Source organism: Cornus florida, unplaced genomic scaffold (assembly GCF_030987335.1).
Source record: "Cornus florida cultivar Cherokee Brave unplaced genomic scaffold, ASM3098733v1 CherokeeBrave_3.0.0_Hap2_Chr04, whole genome shotgun sequence".
NCBI lineage: Eukaryota > Viridiplantae > Streptophyta > Magnoliopsida > Cornales > Cornaceae > Cornus > Cornus florida.
Window position 1 is genome coordinate 21292318 of NW_026775574.1, and position 27225 is coordinate 21319542.

General features: G+C 32.9%; 2 protein-coding genes across 2 annotated transcripts; one reads left to right on the forward strand and one right to left on the reverse strand.

Moving 5' to 3' along the window:
• Positions 1–4571: 4571 nt before the first annotated feature.
• On the reverse strand, positions 4572–25877 carry LOC132304828 (probable disease resistance protein At4g27220). The gene is made up of 6 exons (XM_059802537.1): positions 25739–25877; positions 25471–25570; positions 25009–25078; positions 6864–9547; positions 4825–5523; positions 4572–4595 (listed from the first exon to the last, which is right to left on the reverse strand). The coding sequence occupies exons 4-6, from the start codon at positions 9528–9530 to the stop codon at positions 4572–4574; spliced, it is 3390 nt and encodes a 1129-aa protein (XP_059658520.1). The 5' UTR covers positions 9531–9547; positions 25009–25078; positions 25471–25570; positions 25739–25877.
• Positions 16417–17805, forward strand: LOC132304829 (uncharacterized). Its single transcript, XM_059802538.1, has 3 exons — positions 16417–16747; positions 16845–17570; positions 17750–17805. The coding sequence occupies exons 1-3, from the start codon at positions 16417–16419 to the stop codon at positions 17803–17805; spliced, it is 1113 nt and encodes a 370-aa protein (XP_059658521.1).
• Positions 25878–27225: the final 1348 nt, after the last annotated feature.

The following is a 27225-nucleotide window of genomic DNA, read 5'->3' on the forward strand; positions in this document are numbered from 1 at the left end:
GTAAGCCTCGACAGTTCTGCCGATCTGTTCCTTGAACATCTTGTTGATTAACCTTTGATAGGTTGCCCCTGTATTTTTTAACCCGAAAGGCATTACTTTGTAACAGTAGGTCCCACGTTCAGTGATGAAAGAAGTCTTCTCCTCATCTGAAGGATTCATCGGGATCTAGTTGTAGCCTAAGTACGCATCAAGGAAAGTTAGCTTTTCGTACCCGGTCGTAGCGTCTACCATCTGATCGATCTTGGGGAATGGGAAGCTATCTTTCAGGCATGCTTTGTTCAGGTTAGTGGAATCAATACATACTCTCCATTTGTCATTCTTCTTCTGGACGACCACCACGTTTGACAATCATTGAGGGTACCGAACTTCTTTGATGAATCCTGTTTCCAGAAGTCGATTGACTTCCTCAGCAATAATTTTATTTCTTTCGGGGGCAAACCTTCTTTGCTTTTGTTTCACCGGATGGTGGCTGTAGTCCACGTTCAGACTATGACAGTCCGTCCATGGGTCAATTCCAGGCATGTCCCAGTGATTCCAAGCGAAGATATCGACGTTCTGCCTTAAGATTCTTGTCAGCTCTTCTTTTTCCTGAACTGTCTAGTGAGCCCCTATGTAGGTTAACTTATGCTTGTCCCCTGCAACTATTTGCACAGCTTCCAGGGGTTCCTCGATTAGATGCTCCCCTTCTGACTTCTCCCTCTCCTCGGGTGGGGAGGAGTTCGGTAATTATTATTTTAGTAATTTCTTGCTCTTATCAGAGGGAGAGATCGTCGTGTGATAGCACTCATTTGCTGTTACCTGGTCCCCCCAAATGTCGATGACCTCTTGACCGTTCGGGCTTACGCATCTCATGACTTGATGCAGGGTTGATGGGACTCCTTCCATGTGGTGGATCCATCCTCGGCCCATTAGTAAGTTGTAAGTAGGGTGAATATCCACGATCACGAAGTTTTCTTTCAAAGACCTTTTAGCGGCAGTGACTGACAGTGTGACTACACCTGTGGGGCGGATCTGATCTGCGGCCAATTTTAACTAGTCGAACGTCCACTTTGTTATGATGTTGGCACTACTGCCTGGATCAATCAGCACTTGTTCAATCAGGAAGTTGGCCACTAGTAGGCTGACTACTAATGTGTCCTCATGCGGGTGTTGCACCCTTTTGAGGTCTCCCCTATGAAAAGAGATCTGTACCAGACTGGGTTTGCAATCAACGACATTGATTTCGCCAATCCTCCGCAACTTGTGAGCTTGCTTGAGTTGGATCCTGTAGGAATTTCTCGATTGTTCGTCCTCCTCCAGACGACCATAAATTGTGCTGATTACTAGAACAGGATGGCTTTCTACCGGAGCTTTTGGGGCTACTCGGGTTCGGTCTTGTTGCCTCTGTTGCCCCGAGGTGGCAAGGTAATCAGTCAATTTTCCCTTATCTATCAATGCTTCCACTTACTTTCGTAAGTTCCTACAATCATTGGTTAGGTGGTCGAAATCGCTGGGGAATGCACAGTGCTTACTTTGGTCTCTCTGTTCCATCGACTGCCTAATTGGGGGTGGGATCTGGAAGATGTTTCTTGCCTTGGTCTCGTGGTATAGTTTGGCTAATGTCACTTTGAGAGGTGTGGCCCCTTCAGCTATTCGGGACTTCTTCTCGGGGGCTCGTCCCTCGAGGGCCGGGGGTTCCCGACGAACCCTCGAGGTGCCCGTTCGTTCCTTCGGTCGATTCTCCACCATAACCAAGGTTGCACTCTGCTGTCTGGTTACTTCGTTTTCCTCGAGTCTAATGTAGTTTTGCGCCCGCAAATTCAACTCAGACATATTAGTTGGGGTTTTTTTTACCAAAGAAGAGTGGAAACGTGAGCATTGCACCATGGCTATCTTGAATGCTTCTATGGCTGTGTCTTGATTGCAATCTGGGATGCTCGAAGACTCCATGTTGAATCGGGTGAGGAAGGTTTGCAGGCCTTCTCCCTTCATCTGTCGAATTGTGAAGAGACTGGCAATGGTTTTCTTTTGCTTCTTGTTTCCATAATACTAGGCTAAGAATGAGACACATAGTGACTCGAAGTTTGGGATTGACTTGCATGGGCGATTCTTGAACCACTCTAGGGCCACCCCTATTAGACTAGACGGGAATATTTTGCACATGAATAGATCGTTGTGTGCCTCCAGTGTCATTTCCTGAGTATAATGGTTCAGGTGTTGGAGGGGATCTCCAGTCCCATTAAACTTGATGAACTTTGGCATCACAAACTTCCTTGGCCTTGCGACTTATTCTATCTCATCGGTGAATGGAGTCTTCACTATTGATGTAGTGAATTCCCTCGCCATATCCTCGGGCGTCTGGGCCTTCAACCCTTTGATTCGTTCGTCCATTTCCTTTTGAAGCCTGGCGATAAAGTCAATTCCTGTAGAGGGTTGATCGATCGACGGGACTCGTACCTCTTTTCTGCCTGAGTCAGCATCATCTGTCGGATGCACTTTAGTGGCTTGAGGTCTTCCCATGGTAGAATTTTCAACAATACGAGATTAGCTTGCTGTGTTGTTGGTGTCGCCCAATGCTCCGCTGACCTGTTGCCGCGGGATCCTTTGGGGAGGAGGATTATCGTGGGCAGCGGGGCCTAGCCCAGGGAGAGGATTTTTATTCGGTCATTCGAGTAGTTGGCCGACCTGATGCTGTTCGGGCAGTTGATCAACCAGCAGCTCCCTCTGCTGAACGTTTCCCTGAAGCTTTTCATTCTCTTCGCGTAGGGTATTAATTTGCACTGCACTGGCCTCCTGAGCTTGCCTCACTATGTTAATTTGTTCGGTGTTGGCTTCATTAGCCCGTCGAAAGACATCGAGCTGCACTTGCATCTCCTCACGTATTTTTTGCATGGTCTCCAACTGTTGTTGTGGTTGTCCGGCATCTGGTTCTGTTGCCATTCCGGATCGATGTCGCATGAAAGTGATAATGGAAAGTCTTTTTGTAAATGCTTCCCACAAACGACGCCAAAGTATAGGTGCAAATTTTTACACCCGAACACTTAAGGAAAATAATAAGCTCAAAATTAAGCACTTAGAATAAATGTAAATGAATCAGACAGTAGAAGAAATATTTTTAGTGGAATTCGATGATCTTTTATTCTCGTTTAGGCTCTATTTATAAGCTTTTCTTCAGAGCTTTACACGAAGCCGTTTCTTGGTTTTTATTTTTAGACGTGGGCAATTATGCTTGCCGATCGTGCATATTTTTATGGTGTGCGTTATGGAACTTTGGGCTTTGTTAAGACTGGGTCATTCACCCAGTTTTAATGCTGAGCAAGGCTTTCTACACTAGATCGGGCTCGTCCAATATGTAATCTCCTCTGCTGGGCCTCCCATTATGGGCCTCCAGGTGCTTTGATTTGGTTTATAGGCCATTTCTTTCTGCCACGTGCTGTATTGCGATTGGTGGGATTCTTTCCCTCCACATATTGCCACTTTTGTCATGTGCCTACTAGTAAAACGATACATGCTTGTAGGTGAGTAAAATTTAAAATAGTAATTAAAATTTAATTCTTTAAATTAATCACACTGATATATTTATTAATAATCAATGAATATAAATTGTCAAAATATATTTTCAAACTCCTAAAATAATATCAAAATCAAGACTATTTTTTATTTCAATTCACTAATATTTATTTTGGTAATGAATAATATTCAACAAATAAATGAAACTCTTTTTTAAAAATAAAATAATAAAGAGGTTATTTGAGTTTTATAGAAACTCTTCTAAGAAAATATAAAACTCATAATAAACAGGTAATTTGAGTCTTTTGTTTAAGATTTATTAAAAAATTTATTTTGTTATTGACCAACTTATATATTTGTCATATATATGTGTATATGTATATCTACCATAAATGTGGCCTAAATTTTTATAAATACTACTTCTTCTTTTTTCTTAGGTTAAAAAAAAAAAAAAAAAAAAAAGTACTCACAAAGAAATCATGTTTTGATGGTTTTAGTTCATTAAAAGAATTCTCCAAGTAACATAACTTCACTAAACATAAAAATAGAAAGTTCAAACATCATAATGATATAAGCCTGATAATTAAGGAGGCATTCTATATTTGTGTTTAATTGACATTCAATATAAGAATAATTTTTTAATTATGTACTTAATTAAAAATATCAGGGCAAATTAAGTTTTTAAAGATAAATGTATCTAGACCATAAAATTTCTTATTGAAAAAAACAATACTTTGATCCTCACAGGGCTTATACCATCTCAGCACATAGGTAATAAAATCTTGTTATGACACAACATATTTGACTGTTAATAAAAAATCAAAATAAAAATAATGGAAGTCATGTGGGCCCATTTAATTTTTGGATAACATTATTCTCTTTTATTTTTAACTAATCATGATGTGTCATAACAGCCACATATGTGATAATGATGGCATAGGCCTTCACCAATTGAGAAAATATTACCATGTAAGAGGAGCCGCATGCAAAATGGGCTAATACTTAAAGCCCATGCACTTCAGGTTCAAATAAGTTCAAGGATATGGATTTCGATAAATTGTTTTGGTTTATGGGTTTCGTGATTAGGCTTGCCCATTAGAGCCCAACTGCAAATATTATTCCATAGAAATCTCCCGAAAAAAACAAAACGCTTGTTTTAATCTCAATAAACTTGCATGGTACATGGGAACTCAAAAATGATAGTAAAGCAATAGCACAAATTCTATGTATTAAGAAATAAATTTATGCATAAAAGAACTGATTGAGCTAAAAAGAAGGAAAAATGAAAAATGTGAATGATGCATATATGTTTTATTGGAGTTAGGAAATGCTTACCTTGTAATTGAAGAGGGATTGTAGTTGGGGAATGTTGTCATCCTCCATTGCTTCTTTCTTGGACCCACAGAAACTTTTGAGATTTGGTAAATTTGTAAGATCCATTTCCTTTAATCGAGGGAAAACAATGATCTCCTCATCCACTACCTCATCTTTTCCTTCTCTTGTTTTAATTGCAATTATCTCTTCTATATGCACACAGTTTATTACTGTCAAATCTTGTAGCTGCTTAAGATTTCTTGCTATAGATGATGAGAATACATTTCTCAAACTATGACAGTCTTCAATGTGAAGAGATGTAAGGTTTGAATAGGCACCAATGTTAGGTCTGTGATTAGAATGTTCCTTTATGTTCAAACCTATGAGCATCAGCTTAGGTAATGACTCAAGAATCATTGATTTTAACCGAGGTAGTTCCATTGATGTTGCAAACCCTTTTTCAATAGTAAGCACTTCGACTGCTGACACCACCGACTCACACCCTACAACTTTGACCATTTCTAGATTCTGTAACCTTGGAATAATATTAGAGGGTATCACATTCGCCAGTTTCTGACAACTTGCTATCACTATCTCCCTTAGCTGCTGGAAGGATGATTCTTCTTTTGCTTCTGAAGTTAGGAATAATTGGTTATCCCATATCCATGTAATGCTTTCCAATTTTACGATTAGTAGTTCCTCCAATGCAGGGAATGAAACCTACAAAATTCATCAATCATCATATTACGATCAACAGATGTACATCATAACAATGAGCCCCAGCTCTTTACTTGATTAGTGTTGCTAGTAAATTTTACAAACAAGCTTCCTTCGCCTTCACTATTACAAGTGTTATATGGCAAACGTGTATATATATATATTACATCTTGAGTGTGGGAAAAGTAGATGTATATCTACCATAATTGTGCTTTAGATTTTTATAAATACTTCATTTTTTGTTTTTATTTCTTTTTTCTTAGATAGAAAAAAGGTACTCAAGAAAAGAATTATGTTGTGTGATGCTTTTATTTCGTTAAAAGAATACTTCAAGTAACATAACTTCATCCAAGCATAGAAACAGAAAGTTCAAGAAAGACATAAACCTGATAATCGAATTTTCTTTGCGTGATCAGATATCAGCTTTAAAGCCCAATCACGAAGTGGATTTTTATAAATTGACGAAAAGTAACATAACTTCATCCAAGAATAGATTTTTGTTATTGGGCTTCTGTTTCATAATATTGGGACTGTCTATTTGGCAGGTTACTTAATGTTTTGGGCCAAGTTCCTCTGTTGGGCTGGGTTTTGACCCATTACAGCCCAATTGCAAATATTACTCCGATCCATATATAAAATTGTTGGAATCTCCCCAGAAAAAAGAAAAAAAAAAAGCTTGGTTTTATCCAAATGAAACTTGCTGGTTTCATAGTAACTAAAATGCTAGTGAAATACTAGCATGAATTCTATGTTATTTAAGAAATAAAATTTTACTACCCAAAGAACTAAGTATTAAGAGGGTGAAATAAAAAACGTCATTGGCCACTTCAGATTTATTATTGTTATTTTTATGATAAATAGAAAAAGAAAATTATAAAAAAATGACACTTTGTTGTTCACACATCTGTGTCTATTTTTGCCAAAAAGATAATATTGGTCCTGACAAAAAAAAGTTGCATTAACAATTTATGCAAAGCTCTATAATTTTTAAATTCGCAGTATCTCACCAATAAAGTGGGTGAGATTTCACATTGCCACTTTTGTCATGTGCCCTTTTTCTACTAATTGGTTAGTGATTCTATGTTAAAGGATGCACGTGATATTGATATATATAAACAGTGATAGTGAGTCCAAACACTCCAACGGTGCCCCCAAGGCCCAAACTTTTGATGGTGTACTCCAAAGGCATATACCAGTTTTTGAAATAGGCTAATTATTATTTTTACAACAAGTATACTTCTAAGTGGTATATAGCGAGCAAATTTTCAATGAAATAAAATTTGTTTTGAGTGACAGAGCATACATTTTCATTAAATAAAATATGTTTGAGTGATAGAGCATACCTTTTCATTAAATAAAGCTTGTGTAAGGTCGGAAGTATTGCACTCTGTGCTTGACGTTTTCTTCCTATTGGCGCAGTAGATGCTTCTAAGGTTTGGCAGATCCCTCAACTTCATTTCCTTTAATTGAGAAAAAATAACTTTATCCTTTACTTCCCCATCATCATCTAGAATTATTTCTTCCATGATTTCGCATCTTGATATATATAATTTTTGGAGTTGTAGAAGAGCTCTTGCCGTGGATGGATAAAACAAAAATTTCAACGTATAACCTTCAACTATTAGCACACTTAATTTGCAAAAAGAACCCTGAGTTCGTACATTCCATTTTGGTCTACCAAGTAGATATTCCATGTCACTGCAGTCCTTAATTCGAAGATATTTCAAGTTAAGAAACCCTTTTCCGTCTCCATAGTGAAGCACATTCTTTACACCTTCCACTCTTTCAAAAAGAAGCACTTCAGCTTTCTCCATCAAAATATTGAACTCCTTCCTCAAACTAATATCATCAAGTTTCAAGATCCCTGCTCCGAAGTGTTTTTCATAATACGGAAAACCCCTTGTCCTCCCAATCGATATTTTGAATCTGTTCAAGGACTTAAAGCAGAGCTCATTGGGCAGTAGCATGCCATCTCCTATGTGAATTTGTAAAGTGGTTAAGCCTGTCAATGAATTAAGTTCATCAAGCCTTGCATTCCCTTCAACCCCCCATTCCCCAAAATCATGTGGAATGTACAGTTCTTCAATTTTGGATAGACTTTTTATGACACCTGATGGAATGATCTTGAGGTTTTTACATTCCCTTAAATCCAACCACTGCAAGTTAATCAATTGTCCTACTTCCACAGCCACCTCTTTCAGATCATAATCAACAATGCTTAGTATCAAAAGATTTCTTAGTTCCTTGAGAAAAGCTAGGTTCTGCAGTTCACAGTCATAGAGTCGCAACATCCGAAGGCTGATCAAATTTAAAGGTGATGATGGCAGCTGCACAGAACGCAAATCTAAAACTTCTAGCTTTTCCATGCCTTTAAAAAAATTATCTGGAACTTGAGGTTTACTATCGGTGTTGCATTCCAATACCAAGGTGTGTAATTCTGCACATTGTAACTCACAAGGAAGGTCACAAATTTGTTCGGACCTCAATGAGATTACCCTGCAGGATTCATATTCATCTCTCTCTGGCCACTTTCGGACATCTGTTTTTGCTAGAAATCCATTTTCTTTTGATGCAATTGAGATAGCAACATCTCGAATGATGTCGTGCATTTTAACAAAGTCCTTGCTTTTACCTTCTAATAGCAAATGAGATTTCTTCAGGTTATCAACCAACACACTTGTTCTATCTCTTGCTGTTTTCATTGGATATGAGTTGTCCATAAGAAACCTCATTCCCACTCCATATATCATCAAGTCATCAATCGGAATCTCAGCATCCTCTGGAAACAAAGAAGAGTGCAAAAGGCATGACCTAGCATCTGTATGCTCTAGATACTCGAAGCTCCACTTTATCCGTGAATACAACTCCTTGGTCACTCCCTTTATGTTATATCCCCTGCAATTTCTCAATTGTACAAGTGCATCATCCCATGTATGCTTTTGTTTCTGATCCCTTAGTGCTGCTCCAACTACAAGTATTGCCAACGGTAAACAACCACATTCTCTACACACTTCTTCGGCAACAGAATAAACTTCATGAGACGGTTCAATAAAATCTCCAACTGTTTTCCTAAACAGGTACCATGCTTCACGTTCCTGTAGAAGCCCAATTGGGATGTTTTCTTGAACCCCCATCCGACTGAACACATCTTCTTCCCTAGAGGTTAGCAAAACTTTGATATGATTATCGCTAGATGGGATTCCTATTTCCTCTAGGTTAATTTCGTCATTCCAAATGTCATCAATTATTATAAGGATTTTTTCCCCATTTTTTAATCTGTTGCACAGCTCCCCTTTTCTCCCACCTTCAGTATTTTTTTTGAATGAAAGTTCTAAACAGTCTGCAAGCTCTTCTTGAATTCCTTTCAAATCTGGTTTTTGGGAGAAGACTGCCTTGGCGACCTTATCAAAAAGCTTCTCTGTTTTAGCATGTTTGGCAATTTCTTCTGCCATTCTCGTCTTCCCACTACCTCCCATGCCATGTATTCCGATTTTGTAAATCATATCATTTTTCAACGCCTGTATGATCTGTTTACGAACGGATTCTCTGGATTCAAACTGCTCAAATTTTGTGGTAGCTGTGTACCAAATATCATCCAGAGGAGCAGGGCGTCCAACAGTATCAAACTTGCTGGCTTGCTCTATTAGCCCCAAAACATCAGTCAACTTCTTTTTACCTTCCTTACCAAGCCGATACCTTGAACGAACATCAAAACATGACTTGATGTTTTCATTGTTTGCCAATAATCTGTTCAGGTCTTCCTCCTTTTTATTCACCTCCGTTAGCCAATTCAAAACATCTTTCTCAATGACTTCTCCATTGTTCTTGGCTGTTTCAACTTTTCCTTCAATCCTCTCCTTCACACCTCTAAGATTCTGAACTTGAGCATCGAGATCATCAATATTTTTCTTGTAGTGAACCACATAACCAATTCGGCGGCCCATGGATGCCAAAAAGCGGTCTGTAAGTACCTCTACCATCTTTCCCACCACAGTATTAATGACTTCCATTTTCAACCTTTTTTTCCCTAAGACAGAAAATTAAATACTTACAGAGATCAACAACTGTTAATATTGAAGAAAAACTAAGAGAGATATATAGTTGGGGACGCGGCTCTAACAAGATTAATGGTTTTTTTTTTTAATTTTTTTATGTTTCCAACTCTAATTTTATTTTTTTTAATGCAACCAGAATAAAACGTATCTTATTTTGTTTTAGATATAAAAATAAAAAAAAAAAAATTTCTTTTTATTTGATTTAAATAAACTTTAATTTTAAATTTTTTTCAAAAAAACCATAAAACAAACTTATACATATACAAGTAGCCCAAGATCAAACTAAAAGATTTTGAACAAAAGGTAAGAGAGACAAAAGCCTTATAGCTTTGGAATCAAAAGTCTTCTTTCTTGGAACATGAAACATGGAAATTATTTAGGAATGCAATTAATCATGTATTTATAGGCATACATGATTTAGGATTGCAATCAATCATGTATATATAGAATACATAGAGACATATATATATCTATATCTATACTATTATTAAACGTGCAAAGTGTTTCAGTGTTTCAGTATTTCAGTATTTATTTATTTATATAAAAAAATATTTATTAATTGATATAAAAATAGTTTTTGTAAAAATAATTTCTATAAAACTTTAAAAATTACCTAATAAAATCAATCACATTCTATATAAAACTCTTTTTTTAATTATTTTTTATATTATCAGAAAATGACACATGTCATCATCCTATTTATCTAAGAAGTTTATAAATAGAGGCATGAAGGAAGGAGGAAGGGGTACAGAAATTGAGAATTCTAGAAATCCAGAATTCTAGAATAAAATACAGAAGCTCTGCCAAAGAGTTTCAATATTTATTTATTTATATAAAAAATATTTATTAATTGATATAAAAAGAGTTTTTATCTATATCATTTAATAAATATTCACAAATTAGCTTTTATTATGAGTATCTTAATAAAATTAAAACTAATTAGACAAGTATATATTTAAAGAAAATAAAATAATTTCAATAAAACTCTATTACAAATTACCTATTTTATTATCAATAAAACTCTATCAACAAAGATATATTTAAAGAGCTTGTATAAAACTCTAACACGAATTACCAATTTATTAATTTATCATGAGTTTTTTAATAAAAGGAAACCTAATTAGACAAGTATTATTAATATAAAAAATTATTTATTAACTGATACAAAAAGAGGTTTTTAAAGAGTTTTTAAAACACAAATTACCTATTTATCTATTTATTTTGAGTTTTTTTTACTAAAAGTAAATCTAATTAGACAAGAATTATTAAAATAAAAAATATTTATTAATTGATATAAAAAGAGTTTTTAAAAGAGTTTATATTAAACTCTAATACAAATTACTTATTTATTTATTTATTACAAGTTTTTTAATAAGAAAAAATTTAATTTACCTAATAAAACCAATTACATTCTATATAAAACTCTTATTTTTAGTTTTTTTTATGGATAATTATAATTTTTAAGAAATTCTAAAAATTACCTAATAAAATCAATCATATTCTATATAAAACTCCTGTTTTTAGTTATTTTTTATGGATAATTATCACAATATAACCGGCCCGGCCCAGTTATGATTATGTCATTATTAGAAAATGACACATGTCATTATCCTATTCATCCAAGAAGCTTATAAATAGAGGCATGGAGGAAGGAGTACAGAAATTGAGAATTCTAGAAATTTAGAATTTCAGAGTAAAATACAGAAGTTCTGCCAAAGAGTTTCAGTATTTATTTATTTATATAAAAAAATATTTATTAATTGATATAAAAAGAGTTGAATTCTAGAGTAAAATACAGAAGTTCTGCCAAAGAGTTTGAGTATTTCAATATTTATTTATTTATATAAAAAAATATTTATTAATTGATATAAAAAGAGTTTTTATCTATATTATTATTAGATGTGTAAAGAGTTTCAGTATTTATTTATTTATGTAAAAAAATATTTATTAAATAATATGATAAAACGCTAAAATCTACATAATAAAATTTAAATTAACCTATTTATTATTATCAATTTTTTAATAAAATAAATCTAATTGGACAACAATTATTAATATAAAAAATAGGGATAATTTCACTAACACCCCAGTAGTTTGGCCAAATATGTGTCAGACCACTTTTTACATGTAAAAAGCCATTTTTACCCTTTGACTTTGGTTTGACCCTGACTTTGGTCTACCCTCATTTTTTTTAATCTATTTTTTTACAAATATCAGTATTAAAAGAAAATATTGCCCCTTAAAAATTTGTAAATTTACAAATTATATTATATATACAGGCAGACATATATATACTCATATATACACACACAGACATATATATATATATACACACACACACACACAAGCATAACACCACCACCAATCGCCGTCGATCGTAGTAAAGAGGACCTCCAACACGGCTGGTGCTGCTGTTTTTGCTGCCAAACCTCATTACAGTTTACAACAACTTCACTTCAAAATAAAATTCTTTTTTCTTCTTAAATTTTTTATTTTTATTTTCTTTGTGTGTTTGTGTTTAATCCCTTTTTGATTTTTGGTTGTCATTTTCATTTGGGTTTGGAGGATTAGGCTTAAAAGAGGAAGTCAAGAACGCACCATACGTGAATTTGGGGTCACTCTGTCTATGTCACTGTTACATTTAATCCATTTGCTTTCCATTTCTCTCTTCCATTGCCTTACTCAACACAGCAAGAATAATGTATGGTTCGGGTATTGACTTCTGTTCATAGACTTTATATAATCTATCTATGGAGCTATCTACAGGATCATCTACTAATTTTCACATCTCTCTCTATATATATACACACATTACACACAGAGAAAAGGGTTCAATTCACCTCACTTCACCCAATTCAGAACTTCTTAGCAAATCCATTCCTTCACATAGACAAAATTCCGATGAACGCCACTCTTAATCTGTCATTCAACAATTTCACCGGAGAGATTCTGGAATCACCTGTTTTCTTCAACCAGGAAACGAAATCATTTTCCGGAAATCTGGAATTGTGCGGTAGTTCACTCAGGAAATTATGCCCAATTCCTTCCACCAACTCTTCTCTGCCCAATGTCTCTGCACCAACCATTTCTCCGCCGGCAATTGCAGCGATCCCGAAGACTTTAGATTCAACTCCAGCGAGCACTTCACCCACGTCAATAAAAGGTAAAGTACTCTTATTTTTTAGTATTTATAGAAATACAGACTACCTTGCCAATTAAGGGGTAAATAACTAATTCGTCGCGGCCACCCACACAGACATCCGCCGTCGCCGTCGCTGCCACCACCGCCCACACAATCCTAACCCAATACCCATCAGAGGATTGGTTCCTTAACTTGTCACCGGAATCTGAAACTCTCCACCACCAAAGCCCTCTGTTTTGTTCGCCGGAAGTTGCAGAGGTTCAATAACCCAGTTCTTACTTCATCATCAAACCAATAGCAAGCTCTCTCACCGGCGACAAGCACTCATCCTCGCCGTCGCCGCCCTAAACCATGTTGCCGCTTCTGTCGCCTGAAGTTTCTGCTGTGAACCACGCCACCGCTTCCAACCCCCGCCTCAACCTCACCTGACAACAAAAATGAGTTTGGGTTATGCAACCACAGTCGCCGGCGGCACCACCACCACCATCACCCCATCATCACCGACCACCAACCACCAACCACCAACCACCAATCTCTCTATACATTTTCTCTCTCTTCTGCAACACACCACCCACCACCAAAAAAGCCTTGACTTTTGGAACCACCACCCACCACCACGACGATGGCCAACAGTTCCATCCACCCGATGCTCATTCGAAGAGGGGTTGACATTGTCGGAGAGATAATGAAGTTTAGGGATTTTATTTGTGGTATAACTGTCAGGGGTATAATTGTCTTTTAACTAATCTGATATTTTGAAATAATGTTATTAAAAAATAGGGGCAAAGTTGTATTTTCATATGTTTTTAACGGAGACTGTGATGGAAAATCGAAAATAGACCTAAGTAATAATTATTTTCGAAAGATATTTCAGACTGATATTTGGCCAAACTACTGGGGGTGTCAGTGAAATTATCCTTAAAAAATATTTATTAATTGATATATAAAAGAAAATAAATTTTATATAACTCTACTATGAGTTTCTTAATAAAATTAAATCTAATTAGACAAGTATATATTTAAAGAAAATAAAATAATTTCTATAAAACTCTATTACAAATTACCTATTTTATTTTCCATAAAACTCTATCAAAAGAGTTTCTATAAAACTCTAACACAAATTACCTGTTTATCTATTTATTATGAGTTTTTTAATAAAAAGAAACATAATTAAACAAGTATTATTAATATAAAAAATTATTTATTAACTAATAAAAAAAGAGGTTTTAAAAGAGTTGTTAAAAAAACTCTAACACAAATTACTTATTTATCTATTTATTATTAGTTTTTTAATGAAACTAAATGTAATTAGACAATAATTATTTAAATAAAAAATATTTATTAATTGATATAAAAAGAGTTTTTAAAAGAGTTTATATTAAACTCTAACACAAATTACCTATTTATTTATTATAAGTTTTTTAATAAAAGAAAATCGAAGTAGACAACAATTATTAATATAAAAAATATTTTTAATTGATATAAAAAATAAAATAATTTTTCTAAAATTCTACCACAAATTACCTTTTATTATGAGTTTTTTTATAATAAAAGCTAATCTAATTAGATAGGAATTATTAAAATATAAAAATATTTATTAATTCATATAAAAAGAGTTTTAAAATATTTTCTATAATACTCTAACACGTATTACAAATTACAATTTTTTAATAAAAGAAAAATTAATTTTCAGAGTAAAATACAGAAGTTTTACCAAAGTGTTTCAGTATTTATTTAATTATATAAAAAGATATTTATTAATTAATATAAAAAAAGATTTTATCTATACTACTATTAAATGTGCAAAGAGTTTCAGTATTTAAGTATCTATTTATAAAAAAATATATTTATTTATTGAATTTAGATAAAAAATATATATATATATATATAATCCTCTTCTTTTCATACTTTTTTTCTTTTCTTTTGGGGATGTTGACAAAAAATATAATTTCTTCAAAAAAATATTTTTTTTTTGGGGTTTTTTTTTTTCATGTCAAAAGAGATAATTTTTGGTTACTTTTTATTTTTTTTCAGTCCAGTCAAAAAAGTTAATTTATTGAACATAAATTTTTATTTCTTGGTCCCGTAAAAAAAAAAATTATTTAATTTTTTTTTTTTTTTGTCTTGTCAAAAAAAAACCTAAAATAATAAAGATTAGAGATAAAGAAAAATAAATCTAAAATGACAGATTTATCATTTAAAAAGTAATAATTATTTACTTATAAAGTTAGCATTAGAATTACTGTTTCATTTAAGATTGTAGTATAAACGTTGAAAAGTGGAGTAGATAAGGTAATATAATAATGATACAACTTTGTCCAATACTAAAAAAAAATAAAATAAAATAAAATAAAATAATTATAAACCCCTTTTCAATTATTGTGGTAACCAACGAAGTAACGGTGTTGATCAGTCCAATCAATAAAATTTTAATTATTTTCTTCAATTTTTGTTATCATTTATGTTTCATAAATCTAATAAAAATAGTAAAGGTGGTTTTTAAAAATCATATGCCTATAAAGCCAACATTTGAATTTAATCTGTAAGTTAACAAATGTTCATAAAACACCATAGTATAAATTACTACATTCAATGCCTAAGCAATAATCTAAATAAAAATAATTTTTATATTAATTAAAAATAAAAAATTTGAAATCAATATTTCTCTTAAAAAATTTCAATCCTAATAGTATGCTTGTACAAAAACAAAATAGACAATTAGTAAATTTTTCCAAATTAAAAGACATTATAAATCCTTACTCAAATTTCCTAAAAAATGAAATATTTGTACAACAATATTAATGAAGCAATGTTTTTGATCAGTCCAATTAATAAAATTTTGATTATTTTTTCAATTTTACTTCATGATACTATATTACATATTACTATACTCAACGCATGTATAATAGTAACCTAAATAAAAATGATTTATTATTATTATTAATTGAAAGTAAACTTTGAAATCATTATTTCTTTTTAAAATTTTCAATCCTAAAAATAGACAGTTAGTAAATTTTTCTAAATTAAAAGAAATTATAAATCCTTACAAAAAAATTCTAAAAAGAATTAAATATTAGGGATGGCGATAAGATAATATACTGCTAATGAATGAAGTAATGGATTCAATTAATAAAATTTTGATTATTTATTTCAATTTTACATCATCATTTATGTTTCATAAATCTAATAAAAAATTAGTAAAGGTGGTATTGAAAAATCATATCCCTTATAAACTGAACATTGAATTTCATCCCCAAGTTACTTTTTATGTTCATAAAATACCATTGTGTAAATTAGTACACGCAATACATATGTAATTGTTAGAAATTAAACTTTATTTTATTCGGTGTTTTATATTTATGTGAGTTTTTTATTGGAGTTAGTGGGGGCATGAGAATTACAACTAGTAAATGGTCATGTTAGTGGGTTAGTGGGAGTTTTGCCTACTAAATAGTCATGTTAGTGGGTTAGTGGGAGTTTTGTCTACTAAATGATATGTTAGTGGGGTTTTAAGTTTCATTTACATTTATGTTTTGAAGCCTATATAAACCCATGCATTGTACTCATTTTCTATCAAGTGAAATAAAAAGGATTTTCCTCCATTTCTATTCTCTTCCAAATAGTATAGTGTTGTGTGTGTAACTAGGCCACTATTTCCAACAAAGTGGTATCAGAGCTAGTTTGTGAGAGAGAGAAGAAATGGCAAACAATTCGGTTCCATTTCAAATGCTTCGATTCACCAAAGATAACTATGAAAATTGGTGTATCCGTATGAAGGCAATTTTGGGAGCACAAGATGTGTGGGAAGTTGTTTCCAAAAGTTATGATGAGCCAGAAGATGAGGCAACTTTGTCTCAAGCCGAAAAAGATGTTTTACAAGCCATGAGAAAGAAGGACCAAAAGGCGGTGATGACCATCCATCAATGTTTGGATGATGGAATGCTACAAAGAGTTGCTAGTGCAGAAAATGCAAAGCAACTATGGGAGATTCTTCAAAATTCCTTCCAAGGAGTTGATAAAAGTGAAGAAGGTTCGCCTCCAAACGTTACGGGGTGAATTTGAAGCATTGCATATGAAGGAATCTGAATCAATTTTAGATTATTTTTCGAGGGTCCTGGCTATTGTAGATCAACTAAGGAGATATGACGAAACCACCATGACTGATACAAGGGTCGTTGAAAAGATCCTTCGGTCGTTGGATTCCAAATTCAACTACATTGTTGTAGCCATTGAAGAGTCAAAGGATTTGGATTCCATGACTGTTGATCAACTCATGGGTTCGTTGCAAGCTCATGAAGAAAAAGTGGTGAAGAAACAAGAAGCATTGGAGCAAGTGCTACAAACAAAGTTTTTGCTGAACGAAAGAGACGAAAAACATGGAAGAAATCAAAGGGGCCGAGGACGTGGAAATGCACGTGGCCGAGGAAGAGGAAGAGGCCGTGGAAGAGGAGAAAGAAGCGGTCAACACACAACCAACAATGAAGAAAAAATCCATGACTCACAACAAATAAGAGGTCGTGGTAGAGGAAATTACTCAAGGTCATATGGAAGGAGGTATGATAAGTCTCAAATTCAATATTATAATTGTCAAAAGTATGGTCATTATGCTTCGGAGTATAGAAATGTTGCTAACGATGTTGAAGAAAAGGCGAATTATGTTGATGAAGAAGTGGAGCCTACTTTGTTGTTAGCATACAAATGTGAAAGGAGTGATCAAGAAGATGTGTGGTATCTTGACACCGGTGCTAGCAACCATATGTGTGGTAGCAAAGAGAAGTTCGTTGATATTGATGAATCAATAAATGGCAAGGTAACATTTGGAGACTTATCACAAATTCCGGTAAGAGGGAAAGGTAAAATATTGATTCGTTTGAGGAATGGGCATCATCAATTTATCTCTAATGCTTATTATGTGCCTAATATGAAGAACAATATTTTGAGTTTGGGACAACTCTTAGAAAAAGGCTACAATATTTCCATGAAGGATTGTAGTCTTTCGATAAGAGACCCATTGGGTAATTTGATTACCAAGGTTCCAATGACAAAGAACCGGATGTTTTTGCTAAATATTCAAGCCGACGAGGCTAAATGTTTGAAGGCTTGTGTTAATGATTTAACTTGGCTTTGGCACTTGAATTTTGGAGGATTAGAGTTGTTGGCCAAAAAGAAGATGGTGAAGGGATTGCCTTTCATTAGCAATCCAAATCAATTATGTGAAGGATGTCTCGTTGGAAAGCAATCAAGGAAAAGTTTTCCAAAAGAAGCTACCACAAGAGCTACGGCGCCACTACAACTTATCCATTCGGATATTTGTGGTCTAATTTCTCCATCATCATTTGGTAAGAATAATTATTTTTTATTATTCATTGATGATTTTAGCCGAAAAACATGGGTGTATTTTCTTAAACAAAAATCGGAGGTGTGTGAAATTTTTAAAAAATTTAGAGCACTTGTTGAAAAACAAAGTGGCTATGATGTAAATGCTCTTCGATCCAATAGAGGTGGTGAATTCACATCAAATAATTTCAAAAAATTTTGTAAAGAAAATGGAATTCACCATCCTTTAACGGTTCCGAGATCTCCCCAACAAAATGGAGTTGCAGAAAGGAAGAACAGAACCATTCTCAATATGGCTCGAAGCATGTTGAAAAGTAAGGAAATGCCTAAAGAATTTTGGGCTGAAGCGGTTGATTGTGCGGTGTACTTGTCCAATCGGTGTCCTACTAGAAGTGTGCAAAACAAAACACCACAAGAAACATGGAGCGGAAGAAAGCCAAGTGTCTCTCATTTACGGGTTTTTGGGAGCATTGCCCATGTGCACGTGCCGGATGAAAGGAGGACCAAGTTAGACAACAAAAGTGAAAAAATGGTGTTCATTGGCTATGATGCAAATTCCAAAGGCTACAAGTTGTACAATCCAAGCAATGGGAAGATTGTCATTAGTAGAGATGTTGAATTCGAAGAGGGAGCCACATGGGATTGGAACACTCCAAATGAAGATTATAATATTTTTTTAATTTCTGATGAGGAGTAAGAAAATGAAGGCATGGAGCAGCCCATTTCTCCACCAACATCACCTCCACCGCCATCAATTCAAGATCAATCAACTCCATCATCATCAAGTTCAAGTGATACACCACCACTTCGCATGAGGAGTCTTCGTGACATATATGACGAAACAGATGAGGTAACGGAAAGGTTAGGTGATCTAACACTTTTTTGTTTCTTTGCGGATTGTGAACCCGTAGGATTTGAAGAGGCGGCACAAGACAAAAAATGGAGAAATGCTATGGATGAAGAAATTAAATCCATAGAGAAGAATGACACATGGGAGCTTGCTACACTTCCAAAAGAGCAAAAGGCAATTGGTGTCAAGTGGGTGTATAAAGCAAAGAACAATGCAAATGGTGAAGTTAAAAAATATAAAGCAAGATTGGTCGCCAAGGGGTACAACCAAAAGCCCGGAATTGACTATGATGAGGTATTTGCACCCGTAGCTCATTTGGAAACAATTAGATTGTTAATTTCTTTGGCAGCCCAGAACAATTGGAGAATCCACCAAATGGATGTGAAATCGGCTTTCTTGAATGGGTTTCTTGAAGAAGAGGTGTATGTTCAACAACCCATGGGCTATGTTGTAAAGGGGCAAGAAAACAGAGTCTTGAAATTGAAGAAGGCTTTATATGGCTTGAAGCAAGCACCAAGAGCGTGGAATAAGCGAATTGACAAATATTTTCAAGACAATAATTTTTCAAAGTGCCCATATGAACATGCTCTTTACTCCAAAGTAAGTGAGAGTGGAGATGTATTTTTTGTTTGCTTGTATGTGGATGATTTAATCTTCACAGGTAGCAATCCAAAAATGTTTGAAGATTTCAAGAAGGTTATGGCTCGAGAGTTCGAGATGACAGATATTGGCATCATGGCTTATTATCTTGGCATTGAGGTCAAGCAAATGAAGGATGGAATTTTCATTCACCAAGAAGGCTATGCTAAGAAAATTCTTAAGAAATTCAAGATGGAAGATTGTAAATTGGTGAACACGCCCATGGAAGTTGGAATTAAATTGTCAAGAGATGAAGATGGAGAGACGATGGATCCAACATTTTTCAAAAGTCTTGTTGGAAACTTGAGATACTTAACATGCACAAGGCCGGACATATTATTTGCGGTTGGGCTTATTAGTCGGTTTATGGAAAGACCCACCATAACTCATTTCAAGGCGGCTAAGAGGATTCTTCGTTACATCAAAGGTAGCCTTGATTTTGGATTATTCTATTCATTTTCTAATGATTTCAAGCTTGTGGGTTATTGTGATAGTGATTGGGCCGGAGATTTGGATGATAGAAAAAGTACTTCGGGCTATTGTTTTTTTCATGGGAAATACTGCTTTTACATGGTGTTCAAAGAAGCAACCCATTGTCACCCTCTCAACTTGTGAAGCAGAATATGTTGCAGCCACTTCATGTGTTTGTCAAGCAATTTGGTTGAGGAATTTGTTGAAGGAATTACACATGCTACAAGAAAGTCAACGGAGATTTTTGTGGACAACAAATCAGCAATTGCTTAGGCCAAGAATCCGGTGTTTCATGAACGAAGCAAGTATATTGATACAAGATTTCATTTCATTACAGAATGTATAACTGAGAAGGAGGTGGAACTCAAGTTCATCAAGTCACAAGATCAAGTTGCGGATATTTTCACCAAACCCCTCAAGTTTGCAAATTTTCACAAGTTTAGGAGTTTGCTTGGAGTTGAAAAAAAATCAAGTTTAAGAGGGGGTGTTAGAAATTAAACTTTATTTTATTTGGTGTTTTATATTTATGTGAGTTTTTTATTGGAGTTAGTGGGGGGCATGAGAGTTACAACTAGTAAATGGTCATGTTAGTGGGTTAGTGGGAGTTTTGCCTACTAAATGATATGTTAGTGGGGCTTTAAGTTTCATTTATATTTATGTTTTGAAGCCTATATAAACCCATGCATTGTACTCATTTTCTATCAAGTGAAATAAAAAGTATTTTCCTCCATTTCTATTCTCTTCCAAATAGTATAGTGTTGTGTGTGTAACTAGGCCACTATTTCCAACAGTAATAACATAAATAAAAATGAATGACTTATTTTTTATTATTAATTTAAAGTGAAACTTTGAGACCATTATTTTTCTTTAAAATTTTCAATGTTAATAGTATCTTTGCACCAAAAAAAAAAAAAAAAAAAAAAAAAAAAAGAGTAAATTTTTCTCAATTAAAACACATTATAAATCCTAACTCAAATTTTCTAAAAAATGAAATACTGGGGATAAATGAAAGACAATATTGTGCTTACAAATGAAGAAATTGTGCTAATCTGTTCAATTAATAAAGTTTTGATTTTTTTAAAAAAATTTACAACATCATTTAAAATTTTGCAAGCAATTATATCTATAATGTCTCTCTCTTCAATCTCTCTGTCAGAATATATTAAAATATATTATCACTATATTTTATAATATATTTTAACCTTTGTATAGGATTACAATATATATAGTTACCTTATGCATATAAGATTACAGTTACCTTATACATGTAAGATTACTTATTCATTACACATAATTCCTCCTATATAAATTCTTCTTGTATACAAGGTTTCACACATGGATACAATATAGAGTTTTACTCTCACTCTCTCTCTCACTCACGCTCTTTTCTAACACTCCTCTAAAACAAGCTAAGGACTTTTCTTTATATATTTATATTGTTTGTGCAAATAAAAATTGATAAGAACTCTCAACTCTACAAGAATTCGAGATGTGGAGATCGAGATTAATGCAAGAAATGGACTTGGAGCTAAGAGAAGGAACTGGATACCTTTGGTTTGCAATTAATATTCAAATGCTAGTTTTTGGGAAGTTACCTGTGAGATTGGAGTGAGTGATGGCCATTGTTTTGAGCTTCTTCAAGTTTCCGAGAATTATTGATGGACCTCCAGATTGGCCGATGGTTTAAATTTTTTGACGGTAGAAAAATACATTCTTTTTCATATAATATATTAATAAAAAATTAATAAATTAATTCAATAAAAAATACCTTCTCTGTCATGTAATATACTCATGAAAAATTGATTAAATCATTTTTAAAATTTTACCTAAGATTTTTATTTAAATAATTAATTTCAAAAGTTAAAAATAAATTTATGCAAATTTAATGAGGAATACGTCATCAAATTAGTATGAGTCTATATTTGGTTGAGCCAAATTATTCTAATTAGGATTGAAATTTTATGATATTACAATCCCACCAATCTAATTCCAAATTCACTGCATGGATAAACTTTAGAATCCAAATGTAATTTAATTACAATTAAAATTTTATTGTTTGAATAAAAACATTGATTTGGAATAGATATTTATATAGACAGATATATGATGTATAAATAATTATATGAACACATATATAACATATTTGACAAATTTGAATCAAGATTGAATTAGTAAATATTAATGTATCAATAAAACTTTGAGGAGGTAACTTAATATGCAGTCTAATAAGAATTTTATTTTTTAAATATGTAATTCCACTATGTATCACCCACAGCCTTTATCTGGAATATTATTTTTTGATATTTTTTATATTTTGTATGATATCTCTAGCCAAAAGGAAACTGCATGGAATTTTTTTAATATATTTATCAATGAAATAAAATCAAATAAATAAATAGCCAAAACTATTTAAGACACTCATATTTTTAATAATCAGTCACTTTTTGTCTTTCTATTTGACGTCTTTTCAAAAATATTATTTTCTTTGTTATACTAAATAATTAAAATTAAATTTTGATGATTAGATTTTACCAATTCTATTGGCCATATAATATAAATTTCAGTCATAAGACAAGTTTTATTTAACAAAATATCATTTGGAATTATCATCACCTCAATAACATGTAGCTATGAATATTATTATTATTATTTTTTGTATATTGGCTCCCAAATTTTAAATAACTTTTTCTCTTTCTTGTAGAAATTAATTAATCAAGTACCTTAATTGGTGTATGGAAGATTGGAGCTTCTTTTTTTTTTTTTTTTTTTTTTTTTTTTTTTTTTTTTTTTCTATTATTTATTTATTATAGAGGGGCACAAGATATATATATGTGACCCACGATGACACGATATATTATATAAATATAAATTTAATTATATTGGGTAATATGCTGCTGACCACAACCACATCTATTACAGTTTTTTTCTTCTTCTTCTTCTGTTTTTTTTTGCCATTGAATTACCATTCTTTATGCATTTACTCCCCTTTATCTCGTTTCTTATCATTTTTAAATATCAAATAATCCTATATATATATATATATATATATGTATACATACATATACATATATATAGAAATATTGAATTTTTTATTGGGGGTAGAGTGAGCATGGTAGAGAGACGGGTGGTACGTTGGGTTTGTTTTGGTATTCCAAATCTTTCATTGAATTATGGAATTCAAATTGTTGACTTGGGAGGTTTAGAATTACAATGCAATCCTAATCCCAATTCAAAATTAGTTTGTTACCATCCAAACAATCGATTTGGAATTGGGACTTTCAATTTCAATTCTAAAGCTCCAATACAATGTTGCCATTAGGGGGTGGCAAATTATGATACGATCCGTCCGTACGACTCGAATACGATACGAGATAAACGGGTTTGGGTTATAAATAGGTTGACAAGATTAATTTGTTTACTTAACCGTGTCAGGTTAGGGTTGAGAGGTTCAGCCTGTGTAACCCGTTTATGACTCATTTAACTCAACATATTATAACCATAAATATGATTTATATAATATGTTGCATGTTTAAACCCAATTACCATGGATAGTTAAGTCATTTCAACATAAACCTTGTCTATACCTTATGAATTATTTTTTTATTATGAATATTTGAGTTAATTGTGACAAAAATTTTCTATTATTTGATTAAATATTAAATGTCTCATTTTAAAAAATAGGTTATTAAATGGGTTAACACGATTACTCGTTTAATAAACAGATCTTGTTAGTGTTACAAGTCACATAATTTTGTACCCACAAATTAAAAGGCCGCCCTCCTCACAAAATTTCCTGAGTCCGTCACTGCCTATATAGCTTGACATTAAACAAAATATTGTTTAACCCTAGCATGTCTTTCAACATCATTCAATCCGTTCAACGAAAACTTTTGGGAAATTAAGATTGTACCCCATTAAAAGGAAAAGTTTTTATTTAACGGAAAATATTTTAAAGGTTGCCCCAAAAACTCTAAAGTTGTTATGAGATCAAGAGCTTGACGATCCAATATTTAAATAAAATTTGATTAAAAAAATTATATGAATAATAAATTATTGTGCAAAAAAAATTATGTGAATTTGAAGAACTATATTATAAAATAGGAATATTAAAATTCTTAAATAGATTTTTAATATGTTCCTTATCAAGTAGAATATGAAAAATGAAATCGATGTTCTAGCTAAATGAAATCACAAATTTAAGTCTAGGTGGTCATGAATTTAAGTGTTCACATTCACATTTGTTCTCTCATTCTAATGTGCAAGTTTGCAAAATTGAACACATTAGTATGTTATATTCCTTTTCCACATGTAAGACGGGTTCATATTTAGGGGATGATGTTAGAAACTGACATACATTATCAAATATATTTCTTAATAGTTTATTATAAATCTAACACAACCCACTCTAAAAATAATTAAAATGTTTACATGGCTGTTGGCGGCCAAATTCACTTAGACCAGGATTGATATTGACCCATCAATATTTGAACCAACGCCCATTTCCCACCCTACCTCTAATAAAATCAGGGTATTATTAAGCTAAATTTACCTTTTTACGCCCAAATATTTCAGAATAAAGATATCAAAATATGTCTTATAATGAAAAGACTAAATTACTGAATACTTCAGGATTTTTGTTCACAACCTTACCCGCTGTCACCGCCCCAACCAAATTAACCACCTCTCTTCGACGGACCGACCACTGTTGCCAGTCACTTGCCACCACCACCATCCCTCTCCTCTCTCTTTCCGTTCTCTCTCCTCTCTACCTCATCTTTTCTCCACCCACCGATCCAAGTTTCATAAAAATCATAAACAATTTTTACACTCAACCATGTTCAAAACTCATTTTCAAAACAAATTAAGCTCTATCAAGGCAGCATATGATATCGAGAGAGCTACACATCCGTGTATGCCTAGGGAATATTTGTTTGGAGAAACTAAAAGAGATTTATAGTTAAAGATTTGTTTGGAGAAACTAAAAGGGATGTTACCTCTAACAAGCTTGAAGATTTGTTTCGACGGAGCTAGTACGGTGTCTCAATTCGTCCACTAACACAGAGTCTGATTTCAAACAAGAGGTGGATCAGAAAGACATAGAAGACTTAAAGCAGCAGTTGCTTACTATCTAAGTTATAAAATGCAATTGGCTGTGAAGATCCACAAACATACCCCATCTGCCTTTAAACTTACTTTGATCAGATTTTTGTATTTGAGTTTTTTTTTTTTTTTGAAATGAAATTAATCTTTAGGGGAAAAAAATGAAATTAATCCTTTCTTGCTGTGAAAAAAAAAAATGTTAATTTGGAGTGTTATGTCACCGATATATGTTTATAAGGAACATTTTTAATTCACCAGCTACCTCCTTTTAAATTTTTCCCCATCTTTTTTAATTCTTTTTTTTTCCAAAGGAAAGCATCAACTGAAGTAGAGAGAGAGATTCACAGGGACTTTACCTCTAGCAAGCTTAAAGATTTGTTTGGACCGCGCTAGTAATGCGCCTTAATTCCACCAACACACCAAGAAATGGATCCGATCAGAGAGACATATATAAATCTGAATGCAGCAGATGCATTTAATATATAAGTCATGAGCCCAGATTGCATCTACCTTTTTTTTTTTTAGTAGAGGTTTCAAAGTGCTTTCTATTGCCTGTTAGTACTGAAGAAACTAAAAGAGATTTATAGTCGAAGATTTGTTTGGAGAAACTAAAAGGGATGTTACCTCTAACAAGCTTGAAGATTTGTTTGGACAGAGCTAGTAAGGTGTCTCAATTCATCCACCAACACACCAAGTCTGATTTCAAAACAAGAGAGGGATCAGAAAGACAAAGAACACTTAAAGCAGCAGATAGATGCTTACTATATATGGTACTTATAAAATAAACACACACATACAAATCTCATGCGAGTGAAGAGACCAATTAATTTAGAGATGAGAGATGAGAGATCAAGAATGGCATGGAAGTAAAGAACCATGGTAAGAGAGAAAAAGAGAGTAAATTCATTCTCTAACGGATATTAGTCAATAGGATCATTTTTAACTCACCAACTACCTTTTTTTAAAAAAAACAAATTTCCCATCTTTTAAATTTTTTTTTTTTTTTTTTTTTTCCCATAGGAAAGCGTCAATTAAAGTACAAAGATATACTCAGGGACTTACCTCTAGCAAGCTTAAAGATTTGTTTGGAAAGAGCTAGTAATGTGTCTCACAATTCCACCAGCAAACCAAGCCTAGGATGAATCAGAAAGAGAGAACTGAACACATCAGATGAAATCATACTCATATTGCATCTATGTATTATTTATTTATTTTTAACAACTTCTATACGGAGTCAATGTTAGAAACGGGAGCATTAAAAAACATAAACTTTAGATGAGATTTGGAATAAATTCTGCTAATAATTTTTTACGAATCTCTAGATGAGCGCATTTCTCTCCGCAAAGTAGTGTACACAATGTTTATTTTATGTAATATCTGCTTATTGTGGTGCTATGTTAGTTGCCATTAGCAAGTTGACAATATGACAAAACCATGTCCATTTGTCTGTACCAGTCTTTCTAGTCCACGACTTGCCTATATGTTAATCTGTACATATATGTTACTCTTATTTTGGATTAATGTAATAAATATCGATATTTTGTGTGATTTCAACAATTAGTGCGGTTTTTATAGGTATTTGATAGAAATAAGCTTTCTTTCTTCTTAGTGTTAAAACTCAACAATTGTGCCAATATTGTTTTATAGGACTATCATAGTGTGTGTTGTGTTTTAGACTTATTGAGCACCTTAAGCATTTTTCTTATTTAAAAATGAATGCATCAAAATATTTTAATGACTTATTTAGGCTTTTAAATAAAAAAGATACAAATTACAATCGATTTTTATTCCTGAATTATTATTGAAATAAATACCGTAAAAGAAGAGAGACTCTATTTTTATTCCATGCAAATAAAGAATTCTTGTTAGAAACAATTTACTGAGGTCTCACAAAAAAAATTATTTATTGTTCATAATATAAACTATAAACTTTAAGAAAAAAAAATGATAAGATTGGTTACAGATAAAAGAAAAAAAAAAGAAATTAAATGCGAGAACGTTCACTTATGGTGATTCATTGATTAATAAATAAATAAAGGGAAATAGAAGAAAAAGGAAATAATAGTAACATGTTTGAAAAAAGTAAGAAAAGCAAACTATTTTAACAAAAG

What these genes read in the sequence shown, in the direction of transcription:
- LOC132304829 (XM_059802538.1), top strand. Translation starts at nt 16,417, where the DNA reads ATGGCAAACAATTCGGTTCCATTTCAAATGCTTCGATTCACCAAAGAT. An exon ending in AGTTGATAAAAGTGAAGAAG is followed by an intron (nt 16,748 to 16,844) that starts GTTCGCCTCCAA and finishes TGGCTATTGTAG; the next exon opens with ATCAACTAAGGAGATATGAC. An exon ending in AATTCCGGTAAGAGGGAAAG is followed by an intron (nt 17,571 to 17,749) that starts GTAAAATATTGA and finishes TTGATTACCAAG; the next exon opens with GTTCCAATGACAAAGAACCG.
- LOC132304828 (XM_059802537.1), bottom strand. Translation starts at nt 9,530, where the DNA reads ATGGAAGTCATTAATACTGTGGTGGGAAAGATGGTAGAGGTACTTACA. An exon ending in AAGCTTTATTTAATGAAAAG is followed by an intron (nt 5,524 to 6,863) that starts GTATGCTCTATC and finishes TGAATTTTGTAG; the next exon opens with GTTTCATTCCCTGCATTGGA. An exon ending in AATCCCTCTTCAATTACAAG is followed by an intron (nt 4,596 to 4,824) that starts GTAAGCATTTCC and finishes TAATATTTGCAG; the next exon opens with TTGGGCTCTAATGGGCAAGC.